Here is a 14,165-nt window from a genome sequence, read left to right on the forward strand (position 1 = left end):
GATTGTAAGCTGCCATTTATGTTAAAAAGGGAAAAAATAGACATGTACATAATTGCTTATATAGGTATAAACACTTCTAGAAGGAGACTTAAAAATCTAATAACATGGTTTACTTACAAGAGGGGTTCTGGGTGTTTAGTGGATAAAGTAAAAGGACATCTTTCATTGCATTTTTAAAATTCTTTTTGAAATGTGAACTATGTGAATATATTACTCAGATTTTTTAATGTGAAATTACATGGTCTAATAAACTAACATAGTTGGAGAAACCAGAAGACAGTTTTAAATTAAATGTCTCCAACTGTTATGAAAAAGAGATCAAATACTGAAGCGACTTAGCAGCAGCAGCAGCATGCTAATTGTTGAAGTATTATATCAGTTTACCTGATTGATGAAGTTCTTCTGCCATTGAGTGTACCATGGAATCAATGTGATATAGTGGGAAGAACATGGGTTTTAGGAGCAGGCAGAAATAAATTCAAATCCTAGCCTTTTTCATTTTTTGGCCTTGGTGGGCCATATATCGGAGAAGGCAATGGCACCCCACTCCAGTACTCTTGCCTGGAAAATCCCATGGATGGCGGAGCCTGGTAGGCTGCAGTCCATGGGGTTGCTAAGAGTCGGACACGACTGAGCGATTTCCCTTTCACTTTTCACTTTCCTGCATTGGAGAAGGAAATGGCAACCCACTCCAGTGTTCTTGCCTGGAGAATCCCAGGGACGGGGGAGCCTGGTGGGCTTCTGTCTATGGGGTCGCACAGAGTTGGACACAACTGAAGAGACTTAGCAGCAGTAGCAGGGCCATATATGGGATCCCAGTTCCCCAACCAGAGATTGAACTCCCACCCCCTGCAGTGGAAGTGCATAGTCCCAACTACTGGACCACCAGGGAAATCCCATTCAAATCTTAGCCTTTTAATATACTGGCTTTATATGTTTGGGTAAGCTATTTAACCTTTTTGGAGTTTCAATTTTCTTATCTGTAAAATGGGTGAAATCTTGATAGGGTTATTGTAAAGGTTAAATGACATAACACCCAACAGGAACAAATTGGTTGGTTTACTTAGCCTTCTCTCCTTACATGGGTGAACTGAACTGAGATGAACTGATATGCAGAAATTAAATGTCCTGAGAAACTGCAAGTTGCATGGTAAAGTACTACATGTGTCTAAAGGCCCTGTATCTACAATTCAGTTGTCAATCTCATATTTCTTATGAGGAATAAATTCTTTTATTACCTCATAATTTAAAAAACCCTTGGGGGAATTCCCTGGTGGTCCAGTGGTTAGGACTCTGCACTCTCACTGCTGAGGGCCCAGGTTCATTCCCTGGCTGGGGAACTAAGATCCCACAAGCTGTGTGGTGTAGCAAATAAATAAATAAACAAAAGATGCAGTTTAAAAAAAAAACAAAAAACCCTTGGGCTATACAGTCTTCCCTTTTGCTTCTCTGTCTGAAAGATGATCAAAAGGAAGACAGTGCTTTGCAACACATTACAACTACACCTTAATAAATATTCCCACTGGTTTTCTGTGGGAAATATTTTATTCTAATGTTAATTTCCAACAAATATACTTTTAAGAGGGATATTGTACTCCACTACTTATTCAGAATTTGAAATATCAGTGTATCTTTTTTTTCCCAGTAGTAAATACCATCTTAATATATATCAAAACCAAGGTTACCCATTAAATCACATTAATACTTACCGATATTTTACCCTGAATAAGACTTTTTTTTTTGCTGCACAGCACAGGCTGTGGGATCTTAGTCCTCCTAAGGATCAAACCTGTACCCCCTACATTGGAAAGCAAAGTCTTAACCACTGGACCATCAGGGAAGTCCTGAGAATGACTTTATATATTTATCAAATGTGTTACTTGATATGATGATTTTTCAATTAGTTTTCACATTTGTAAAACCACAAGAATTTTGCATATATGGAAATATTAAATTATATTTAATGTAGACTCTTTATAGCAGTCACCAAAATCTAGGAGACTGAGAGGTCCTAACTCGAATACTGACTGTCAAACTACTGACAAGTGTCTCCGGTACAGTTCTTGGTGAAACAAAGGTCATTGCTCAATCATATTTTCTCAGTTATACTCAGGATAAGTTGTTAGGAACTAAGTAGAGAGTGTATTTTTCTTTTTTAAATATACTGGGGGAAATGTATATATCCAGATTTTCTTTCTGTCAGTCCTTGAGATTCATTACATTTGTTTAAATGAATTTAAAGAGTTTGTTCAGGGAGCTTTATCAGAAATTATATTTGTATTAGTGGTAAGAATGACAAACAGTTCCTTTGTAGTGTTGCACCAGTCAATACCTGTTTTTGCCTAAGGATGTAGCCATACCAATTCTGGATAATCCAGCTTTGATGTGGGTTGGGCAGTGCTGGGTTTCTTTTGTTGGTGCTATTAATTTGAGTTGTGACCTAGTCACACATGCCTACTGAAGATATAATGTAATTAAGCTCCATAAATTCTAACTAAAGCCAGTGTACATGGCATTTTACATCAAAACAGTTGTCAAGAAAAGGTACTTTCCCCCCACTTTCTATGATGTACTATCTAGAAGGAATATTTACCTAAAATGTTCTGTTCATGGAAAATAGTCTCTTTTAGGCATGTGAAATGCCAAAGCAAGCATTTACCAAATGTTCACCATCTTCAAAAAGCTCTTTAAATAAATGTTTGGCAGAATTTATTTTAAAAGTCATTTTCAAAATAATTTTTTGGTGGAATTTTTAGATTCCAGTTCAAGGGAGGTGAAATTTTAAAAATTACACAATCAAGATATACAAAGCCCTTTGTTAAAGCTGCAAGAGAGTAGCCAATACCAAAGTTTTTGTTTTTAGCCAGTCTCTCATGGTTAAACTCATACGGACATTCTCTGGGTCAAAGAATATTCGCCATTCAAACTTTTAAAGCCCTCACTGACAAAGGCGATAGAGAAAGATAATAGAGGTAAAGAGAACGCTCCTTAAAGCTAAGGGTAGAAGACACCCTTAGCTAGCCTTGTTTCGCATCAGAGACCTGACAAAAATTAGTTTGGCTGCCAGGGGTAGGTGGAGGACTCCGGAAAAGTGACTAAAAAAATGAGTCTTTGCTATAAGTTTGGCACTTTGCTAACAACCTGAAGTTGTTACCAATTTATTCAAAACAACAAGTCAATCAGGGAGGTACTAATATTATCCGCATTTTGCATACGGACGAACTGAAAGTCACGGAGATTAAACAACTAAGGCCGGGAGGTCACAACAGCAAGTTAAGTGGCGGCACTAAAACTCGAAACTGCGCCAGAGCACGCACCCTGAACCATTGCGTTCTGCCCCGCGGTGTGATTCCGCACGCTGTCGCGGTCTTCCCACCCTCCTTCGTGGGACAGTTCCCAGTACTGAGGCATGGCGCTGTCCAGCCCTGAGGCCCGCCGCCTTCAACAGGCAAGAGAACGTAGCCCCGCGGGGCGACCCCGCCCGCAGGTTGTAGAACAGCCGCGCCCAGCCACGTCCAGGCAGGCAGGCTGGCCGAATCGCTTCCCGGCGGTCATCCTCAGCAGCCTCTTTGGTTCCCTCAGCTCGGCGGTCTAGGCTCCGCTCGGAAAGGCCGGTGGCACGCAGCCGGAACGTCCCCGCTCACTTGCCTGTCCTAATCCCCCACTCCCACCCAGAGACTGAAGCTGAGTTTACACAGCCTCACCTGTCCCAGAGGAGGCGACCTCTCTAGTGACTGACGCACCGCTTCTCCAACCAGGGATTGGCAGGAAGGTGGAGCCTAGCTGAGACTGATAGCTTCTTCCCTCCAATCCCCGTGCAGGAACTCTCCGCGCCTGGCGGAGAGCGACAGGTGGGAGCTGCGTTACCTCCTTGCCTCTTGCACACTTGACGTAAGAGCCTTACTAAGCCCTGGGTGAATTCACTCCAAATCTCACCAATTCTTGCAGGTCGTCACTGCAGCCGTCATTTTAATCAAGAGTGGAAATTCCCCAACCCTTTCCCGTCACCTCAGATGGGGGCGGGATGAATGGTATCCTTACTGACCAATTGTACCACGCGACGTCCTGTGACAAAGTGACCGACACTTTATGTCGCCAATGAAGTTTCCCATTGTCTGGGGTCACTGTGACTGACCACAAGGCCAACTAATCCACTTTAAGGTCGTGAGGCGATAGTCAGAGAGACTGGCCAATAGACATAGAAAAAGACCGGAAGTCGGCGCGTGGGGAATAGGAGGCGGGTGTTCGCAACCGCCTAGGCCTGCGCTGGTCAACGCAGCTTGAGGGCCTCGAGCCAGCGAACAGCGCGTGACGAAGAGCCTGAGCGACGGGTCACTTTGACCAATGATCTGCAGCCGCTGGGGAGCTGCAGCCAGTGGCGAGTGTGCGGGGCGGGAGGCAGCAGGTTAGGCAGTGAGAAGTTAGTGGCGCTGCTGGGACGGGGGGAAGGAGACGCTTCTTCCTCCTGCTGCTTCTCTCGTTCCCGGGATCGGCGGCGGCGGTGGCCGCGGCCGCGAGTGACTCGGCAGCGTCTCCGGCTCCGCGTGCGAACCATGCTGACCGACGGCGGAGGCGGCGGCACCTCCTTTGAGGAGGACTTGGACTCGGTGGCTCCGCGATCCGCCCCAGCCGGGGCCTCGGAGCCGCCTCCGCCGGGAGGGGTCGGGCTGGGAATCCGCACTGTGAGACTCTTCGGGGAGGCCGGGCCGGCTCCGGGAGTCGGTGGAGGCAGCAGCGGTGCAGGCGGAGGGGACGCGGCGCTGGATTTCAAGTTGGCGGCTGCTGTCCTGAGGACCGGGGGTGGAGGTGGTGCCTCTGGTAGCGACGAGGACGAGGTGTCCGAGGTACGGCTCTAGGACCCCTGCTTTCTACACAGCTTGAGACACGAATTCTCTCTGGGCCGGCGCAGGGCTCGGGCCACCCTCCCGCTGCCCAGATGGAGTCGTTCACTGTCAGCGATCGGCTCCCGGGCTGCAGTGGCGGCGGTGCGGGCCTAGTGCGCCCTCGGCTTACTCTTCGGCTCGAGTCGGACCGGTTCCCGTCACCATCCATAGACCCACAATAGGGAGTCCTTTGGTCTCTGAGCTTCGCGCGGGAAGCGGGACTCCTCGGGCACCTCCCGCCCACCCCGCTTTGGAGACGAGGGTGGGGGCGGGGTCTTGCCAGAGTCCCTGCCCTTGGTACTGAGAGAGCGGGACAGAGAGAGGGTGAGGGTGAGAGACAGACAGACAGGGCTGGCTTGCGTAAAGAACGTTGCCACTGTACTGTGTCTCTTCTCTGAGTTGAAGGATTGGGCATTATTTGCCTTATGCCTTACTTGTGTGCTAAAGGAGGGTTCTTAATTCCAGTTTGGTCTGAGACAGGTGAGTACTAAGGAGCTCTCTGCTTTTGCGCTGAAAAGTCACGTGGGTCCTTGCACCTGGGACTGTGTGAAGTTAGACAGGAAGAGAAGGTTCCAGTTCTCGTTTGGGCTTCGCAACAGCTGGATAGCTGAACTCTGGAGATTTTTAGGCTTGGAGAAGATGAGATCCTCTTTGGAAACCTTTTGCAGTGAGGGAAATTTGTTATCAGGACCTTCATTCCTTTCAGCTGTTAGGCGCATACTGGACATTTTTAGGTCTAGGCAACCTGGAATGGGAGGCATCAACTTTTGGGCTCTAGGGCTAAAGGAGATATTTTACGTTTGTACTTTCTCCCCCTGACTATGGCTTTGTTATAGTTCTGTCCTGTGGTGACTGTTGTTCTAAGAGCTCAGAGTATTCTATTTTGATTCTAAGGTGCCTGGTTCATCCCCTATGACCAATTATTTTAACCTCTGATCTTGGTCTTGAAGTACAGGGGCTTCTGTGTATGTACAGCTGTTCTGGCTGTTGTATTGAGAGGAATAAGGAGAAACTGTATTTATGGGTTGTAGAATACAATTAGTGCAGTCTTACCATTCTTGATCTGAACAGGAATTCTTTTAGTTTTTTCTAACCCCAGTATTTTGCTTGGAATAAACTTTGTGGGTTGTAAAGGAGACAGTTCCTTGAATGTCTCTGTCTTTTATTTTCACCAAAAGAGAAACTTCTAAGCCAAGGTGGTACAGGATTTTGAGTAGGCAGTTATGGAGAGTGTCTCTGGGGCACTTCCACTCCTGAGCTTGTGGAAGGCTTTCATTTAGACTTTGAATGAAAATTGATGAGAGATGAACCTAGAATATAGTTACTTTTTACCTAGGAAGTAAAGATTAGAGTCTGTTTTTCTTTGAAACTTGTTAGACTGAAAAAGTTTGCTTTGGTCTGAATGTGATAGAAGGATGATGTTCTTGATTTTCTGAACCATTTTTGCACAGTTGTCATTGATGAAGTGAGAGATCACACATTTGTTTTTACTTCAGTAGTAGTCTTAAATTTCGTCAGAGGTAGAGTGCTAGTGAGCCTCCATAGTTATGAATCTCTAACTCTATGGGCTTCTGTGTTATATCTGGAGAAATGAGCTTTTGAAGTAACCAATTTTGCAAGGTTTGTTCATACACACAGCTTATTTCATTTGGAGTCTTCACACCAGGCTGTTAAAAGCTGTGAGCAGAATTCACACCTTTTGTGTGATTTTCTTTGGTGTTATCATAGAAATTATTCACGATTCCTTCAGCCACTTAGGCTAATGGTAGAAGAACTTCTTATTCTCCTAAATTTTCTATGCTTAAAAGATTTAGATATTAAGTGTATATAGGTAGACATCACTTTTGGATAGAGATTTCTAGAGTACCCACAAACTTGAGCCTAGTCTAAGATAATGCTCAATATGCATATAGATTCTTTCTTAACCTGAGGAGAAAGGAAATTTTGTTTTTATGTCCTATTCATCCATATCATATAAAAAAGAAATTCCTGGAATATCTAGTGTATGTTGAATGTGTGGTGGGGTATAGTCTGTGCCTTTGTGAGTGAAATGACCTTTTTTTCTCAAGCAGATTTCTTGGATTTTCTCATTTCTCTCTGACAAGATCATAGTCTTCTCCCTTATTATTACCTTTGAGTTTCATTTAGTGTAAAAAGATCATAAGTAATATTCTTCAAAAAATACTTACCCAACTGGCATTTGATGAATAATAGTAGAATTTTAATTTTTGTTATACCTCTAGATGTTTTAGAACCAAATATTTAGAATGTAGACATTCAGAAGAGTATGTGAGTGAAGTTTGTCTTGTTCCCCAAGTGGGGCAGGAGTAGGTGAGAAATGAATAAGAAATATGGAGGCTTAGAGCATTTGCTCTAGAATTAGCTGAAGGATTTTGAGTAGGGAGTAGATATTTGGTATACAAAGATATAAATACTTTAAGGATTTCTTTTCTATTCATTGTTAGAGCCTACATCTGAGGAAAAAAGAAACAAGGTACTTTCTCTTGCTGGCTGAGTCAAAAGACCTTTTAGTTTGAAGAAGAAGCTTGGATCTTTTTGTAAATTTCTTATATTAGAATTGATTCTTGTTGCTTTAAACATTGGGGTGGATACCTGTTTTGTATTTCTTCAGACATGTTGAGCACGTTCATTAGCTGTCAAGGGCCTTGAACAGAGGAGTCAGAACTTGCCCTGGATTCCTTTGAAATGTACCCATTTTTCAGAATAGAAATCAGGTTGAAAATTATTTAAAAAATAATTTTTAAATGTTAATTTTAGATTTGTAATTTTTTTTTTTTTAAAGTAAGGTAAAAGGAAAATAAAGTTCTAAAGAGAGGGTTTTGGTGAAGTTTATGACCTTTAATTTTTCTGTGTTAAGAATGTATGCATATACTGTATGTATACGTGTGTGACATCTTCCTTTTAAAATTAAAAAAATAATAAAGTAATATAATCTTATGGTTAAAAGTTCAACAGTGTAGATAGTAGATATAATATGAAAAGTAAAAAGTTCTCCTCACCCCTACTGACTTTTCAGATCCCACTTAGAGGTAATGAGTATTACAGTCTTCCTTTGAGTAAAATTTCTAGGCCTATATAAGCCAATGCATATATGTTTACCTGTTCCTATACACACTTAAAAGATTATAAATTAGAAATCATTGCAATTAGAAAGCATTGTTGAGGCTTTTTAATCTGAGGCAGATGCTATATTTACAATTAGGTAAAAGCAAAAGGAAATTGGGTTTAACATTTTATAGCAAATTATAGCAAAAGCTTTGTAGGGATTTTTTTTTTCCCTGAAAATTATGTTAAGAGTCAAACGCACAAGCCATACAGAGGTTCCTTCTGATTTTCTCTAATAGGAGATGGATCATTTCCTTTAGGGTTATTTACAGTCTACTGTATGGAGCAAAGTTTCTCAACTGAAACGTATCGAAATTTGGAGCTATATTAATTCTTTGTTGTGAGGGGCGCTCCTGACTTTTTAGCAGCATCCCTGTCCTTTTCCCACTGGATGCTGGTAGAACACACCTAATTAATTGTGACAGCTAAAAATGTCCTTTGTTGTTGTTTAGTCACTAAGTTGTGTTCATGTCTTTTTGCAACTCCATGGACTGTAGCCTGCCAGGCTTCTCTGTCCATGGGATTTTCCAAGCAAGAACACTTGAGTGGGTTGCCATTTGCTTCTCCAAGGGATCTTCCCCATCCAGGGATCGAATCCTGCTTGGCAGGTGGATTCTTTCTTTACTACTGAGCCACCAGGGAAGCCCCAAAATGACCTTAGACAAAGCCAAATGTCTTTGGGGACAAAATCACCCCTGAGAACCACTGGTCTAGAGGCCCACTCTTATCTGGGATGGCAATTTTGTCATCACTACTCTATATTCAAAGTTCAGGTAAACAAGGTGAGTCACTGCTTTTAATAACATCTCAGGGCTTATGTTCATAACTGAACAAGAGAGAAATTGAAAGAGGGTGGGTACTGACAGGTTTAATGTTATAAATTTTCCATGATAAATTTATAATTTTAGGAAACTTTAAAATGCTATGTTGTTTTTGAAAAATTCATTTATTGCCCATGAAAATGAATTTCTAAAAAACTTTTATGGGGACTTTGTTAAAGGTAGAAAGGCCTTATTCCATAAATTATCAGCAGTAGTGATAAAACAGGGTTTTCCAGGTGACACAGTGGTAAAGAACACACCTACAAATGCAGGACGTGCAAGAGATTCAGGTTCAATCCCTGGGTTGGGAAGATCCCCTGGAACAGGAAATGGCAACCCACTCCTGTATTCTTGCTTGGAAAATCAAATGGACAGAGGAGCCTGGTGGGCTACAGTCCACGGGGTCGCAAAAAGTCGGACACGATTGAGCTCACACACACACACACACAGTGATAAAATAGGAAATATACCTTTGTATTCTAGTGAGCAGATTTTGGAGAGATGAGAATGTCAGTTGAAGGAAAAATGACGTATTATGACAATAACAAATTTTTTATATTACATGAGTACTAACCTTGCACAAGTTTCATTCTATAAAGCCTTTGGACTTTACATAAAATGATTCATTGATGAGTATAGTTGTATGAATGGCAGGTCAAAACAGAGTTGACTAGGTATGGGTAGAGGAAAACCTTGTTGTGAAACTTGAAGTATGTAGAGATTTTCTTTTGGTTATTATTTAGTACATTTTGATAGGTGATTTATATTTGCATAGTTCATAAGACTAATGCAAACACAGTAAAAAGGTCTTGACCTGCCCTTTATACTTTTAATGTCTTGATGTCCTATCAGAATATCATTATGGAAATACAAATGTATAGTTTTATTTTCCCCATTATTATACAAAAGATAACATACTATTCATGTGAGATTTTTAAATGGTGAATTTGATAAGAATTTAGACTTTTTATCTAATCAAAGTGATAAAACATGTTAAGAATGAAGCTTTGGAGATGAGTTTAGGCACATTCTTTTCTGAGCCTATCTGGTGGTAGAATGATGACCTCTGAAAATCAACTCTGGTCTTCTGATTCAATGAGATAAGATAAATAAAATTTTAGTATTAGTCTTGAGTTGGAAATTTACCTTCCTACAGAACCAAAGTTTTAATAAATTCTTTATCTTTTTTTCAGTGCATTATAAATGAACTCTTCCAATATATCTTCTTGGACATTATTATTTACAATTTTCCTCTCCTGTTGCTTGTCTATATAGTCACAGAATCTTGGTGATAGTCCTGTCTCATCTCATTTTTAGGTAACTGCTATCGTTTATTGAATGCTTATTATAGTCCAATACCATATATATAAGGACTTCCCAGGTGGCTCAGACGGTAAAGAATCTGCCCGTAATGCGGGAGACCCCAGGTTCGATTCCTGAGTCAGGAAGATACCCTGGAGAAGGGAATGCAACTCACTCCAGTATTCTTTCCTGGGGAATTCAATGGACAGAGGAACCTGGTGGGCTACAGTCCATGGGGTCCCAAAGAATCAGACACGACTTGAGCGACTAACACACACACCATGGTATATACTTCGGTTATTTTATTTAATCACTCAACATCCGTTTGAGGTGGGTATTATCTACACTTTGATAGATGAATAAATGTAGGTTCAGAGAAATGATCAATCCAGAAAGCAATAAAAAATGGTTAGTGTTACTTATACAGCTAGAAATCAATAAAGCTAGGATTTGAATCCAGAACTCATGCTATTTCACATTAAGAAGTAGGCAGAGTTTTTGGTTACCAATGCTCTGCCTCCAATAATTACTTGCTTAATCTATACTGAAGTTTTATAAGTCCATAATGAAGTCAGAAAAGTAAGGACAATGTAGTGAAATTCTCATAAAGCAATCTTTTCCCACTTTTTTTCTATTTTGAGTTAATGCCCTTTGTACTGTTATGAAAATTAATTTTTAAAATATCTGTGTTTGACAAAATATCAAATTGGAAAGTTCATGTTAGGACTCTGGGTAAAGCCTCAAAAGTCTGGGAACCATTGATCTGAATAACTTGCTCAGGATCACACAGCTAATTTATAGTAGAAAATAGGTCACGTGACTCCTATTGTACTTAACTGCTGTATTGTCCTGCTGACTATTTCTTTTCTGACGCATGAATTTATTAATAATTAATTGCTTAAGAAATGCCTATGAGCTTCCCTGGTGGCTCAGATGATAAACAATCTGCCTGCAATGCCTGAAACCCAGGTTTTGCCCCTTTTGGGAAGATCCCTTGGAGAAGTAAATGGCAGCCCAGTCTAGTATTCTGCTTGGAGAATTCCATGGACAGAGGAGCCTGGTGGGCTACAGTCCATGAGGTCACAAAGAGTCTGACACCACTGAACAACTAACACTTACTTAAGAAACATATGTCTCAAACTAGCATATAATCTGTAGTTGACCTTGTTGAAAAGCTTTTATATAATGAAATTGATGACTGCCATGTGAATCAATTTATTTTAAGAAGGCAGTCAAAGATGTACCATTGGGGATCAGAGGAACACAACTTTAAGGTAATTTTGTCATTGCGCTTAAACTTGAAAAGTTCAGGCCTTCTCATTATTCATTTTAAGAGAATTAAATATTAAAAGTACCAATATAGAAAGGCAGATACCCAACTTTGCACCTTTGCCACTAATAGGAAACATTGGTTTTAATTTATAAAAATTAAAATCTGTGTGCTGTCTTATAGTTACTTACAGTGTACAGTTCTTGTGAATGAAGATCATTTGCCTTATGATGGTTGACAGGTTTACCTTTTTTTCTGGTCAACTTTACCTAAACCAGGAGTAAAGCAAAGTTGTATATAAAGCTTTTTTACTTGATAAGCTGAAATTTAGCACAGTTTATCAAGAGTACATTATGCTCTTCCTCCACTGTATATCCTCCTGTTCTCACAAAGTTTTCCGCTGAATGGATGCTGCTTTTGTTAGTAAAAATGGGTTTTTTGGTTTGTTTTTATGTAGATATCCCACTGTATCCTAATGTTTTGATTCACCTGCATTAGTTTGCAGTTTTTAAAAAAAGCAAGTAAACTCCCAGGGATTAGCCCCAGGAACCAAAGAGCTGAACAGAACAGTTTATTAAATTGTTACGATGCTATGTGATGAGGACAGTTAGGTTGAGAACAGTTTTTTAAATTGTGGTAAAACATAACAAAATTCACCATTTTAACCTTCTTTTTTTCCCCCAATTGTGGAGAAGGAAGTGGGAAATGGCAACCCACTCTAGTATTCTTGCCTGGGAAATCCATGGAGAGAGGAGCCCAGTGAGCTGTGTACAGTCAGTCCCTGGGGTGGCAAAAGAGTCGAGCCCGACTTAGTGACTAAACAACAAAGTCACAAGTACTGTTACCTTGGAAATTAAAATCTAAAACTTTGGCTATATTTCAGGAGCATACACATAACTTACTAAAGCTGAACAGAACCATTAAAATTAACCTTGCTGTATATTTGCAGAAAATAATGAGTTGAAAAAAGTTGCCTTTGATGTTCTGGTTGAAAAAAACTTCCTTTGTTTTAAATATGTTTGTATATGTTTCAGTACATGTATCACATATGTACTAAACTAAAGTGATGAGAAGTAACTTTGTATTTACTTTGTAGGAGTTACTGTGTAAATATACAGACAAATGTATTTTGGATTGTGTGTGCAGTGAGTTTTTTGTTGGATCCATCTTATAAATATGCCAATTATATACCCTCATATACTTGTCTGATTTGAGTTTGTAAAATGAGGACTCTTTTTTACACACTTAACAAAGAAGGAAAAGGGCTAAAAAAAATTGTGTTAAAATATGTGCAACAGAAAATTTACCTGTTTTTTTTGTCACCCTGAGCATGTGGGATCTTAGTTCCTAGACCAGGGATGGAACTCACATCCCGTGTGGTGGAAGCAAGAAGTCTTAACCACCTGACTACCAGAAAAATAAAAAATTTACCATTTTAAAGTGGTTATAAGTACATTCACATTGTTGTGCAACCATTACCACTAGCCATCTCCAAAACCTTTTCATCTTCCAAAACTGAAACTCTGTACCCATTAAGCAGTAACGCCCTGTCCTCCCTTCTCCAGCCCCTTAATCACAAGTAACTTCCTTTTCTGTGATTTTGTCTACTCTAGGTATCTCAAATAAGTGAAATCATTCAGTTCTTCTGCTTTTGGTGATTGGCTTATTTTACCTAGCGTAGTGTCTTCAGGGTTCATCTATGTTTGCAGCATGTGTGAAACTTGTGCTGTGCTTAGTCGTTCAGTCGTGTCCGACTCCTTGCGACCCCATGGACTGTAGCCCACCAGGCTCCTCTGTCCATGGGGATTCTTCAGGCAAGAATACTAGAGTGGGTTGCCGTGCCCTCCTCCAAGGGATCTTCCCAACCCAGGGATCAAACCCAGGTCTCCTGCATTGCAGGCAAATTCTTTACCCTCTGAGTGAGGAGGGAAGCTTGTGTGAAACTTAACTGAATACTATTCTATTGTTACGTATATAACATTTTTGTTCATCTGTTGATGGACACTTGGATTGCTTCTCTACCTTTTGGCTTTTGTTAATATGCTGCTGTGAACATAGGTGTATAAATACCTTTTTGAGTCCCTGCTTTTGATTCTTTTCTGGTATATACCTAGAAGTGGGATTGCTGGATCATCTGTTGATTCTATTTTTAAGTTTTTGAGGAACCACAGTACTGGTTTCCTATAGCAGCTGTACCATTTTACATTCCCACTCGCAAAGCACAAGGTTTCCAGTTTCTCCATATTCTAGCCAATCTTCTTGTTTTCGATTTTGAGACTAGTCATCCTAATGGGTGTGGTTTCGATTTGTATTTCCCTGAAAATTAGTGATATTGAACATCTTTTCATGTGCTTCTTGGCCATTTGTGTCTCTTCTTTGGTGAGATGTCTATTCAAATCCTTTGCCCTTTTTTTTTGGCCACGTCTTGGAATTTGTGGGATCTTAGTTCCCTGACCAGGGATGGAACTGGCCCCACCCACCCCCACAGTGAAAGTGCTGAGTCCTAACCACTGGATTGCCGGGGAAATTCCTCCTTTGCTCATGTTTAGTTGAGTTGTTTTTTCATTAATTGTAGGAGTTCTTTGAATGTTAATCCCTTATCATATCATATATATATAAATATAATTTACACACATTTCTCATATTCCACTGGTTGCCTTTTTACTCTGTTGTCCTTTTGTGCTTAAACAGTTGTAATATTATTTATTTGACTGCATTGAGCCTTAGTTTTGGCACGTGGGGTATTTGTTGCATCATGCAAGA

At 40.5% G+C, this 14,165-nt stretch overlaps 1 protein-coding gene and 1 non-coding gene across 5 annotated transcripts in view; both read left to right on the forward strand.

Moving 5' to 3' along the window:
* Nucleotides 1-1,267: 1,267 nt before the first annotated feature.
* TRNAE-CUC (transfer RNA glutamic acid (anticodon CUC)) lies at nt 1,268-1,340 on the forward strand. Its single transcript has one exon. It is a non-coding gene; the product is annotated as a tRNA-Glu (tRNA).
* Nucleotides 1,341-4,404: 3,064 nt separating this feature from the next.
* The window catches only part of ANKHD1 (ankyrin repeat and KH domain containing 1), a 104,682-nt gene continuing 94,921 nt past the window's right edge, over nt 4,405-14,165 (forward strand). For 2 of the 4 annotated variants that reach the window (XM_070374455.1, XM_070374456.1), the window contains exon 1: nt 4,412-4,844. In XM_070374455.1, the coding sequence (XP_070230556.1) occupies nt 4,554-4,844 (291 nt within the window). In that variant the 5' untranslated portion in view covers nt 4,412-4,553. Of the gene's footprint in view, nt 4,845-14,165 lie in introns of all 4 variants that reach the window. The other 2 variants (XM_070374457.1, XM_005900189.3) reach the window with 2 other exon arrangements.

This window comes from Bos mutus, chromosome 7 (genome assembly GCF_027580195.1).
Source record: "Bos mutus isolate GX-2022 chromosome 7, NWIPB_WYAK_1.1, whole genome shotgun sequence".
Classification (NCBI taxonomy): Eukaryota; Metazoa; Chordata; class Mammalia; order Artiodactyla; family Bovidae; genus Bos; species Bos mutus.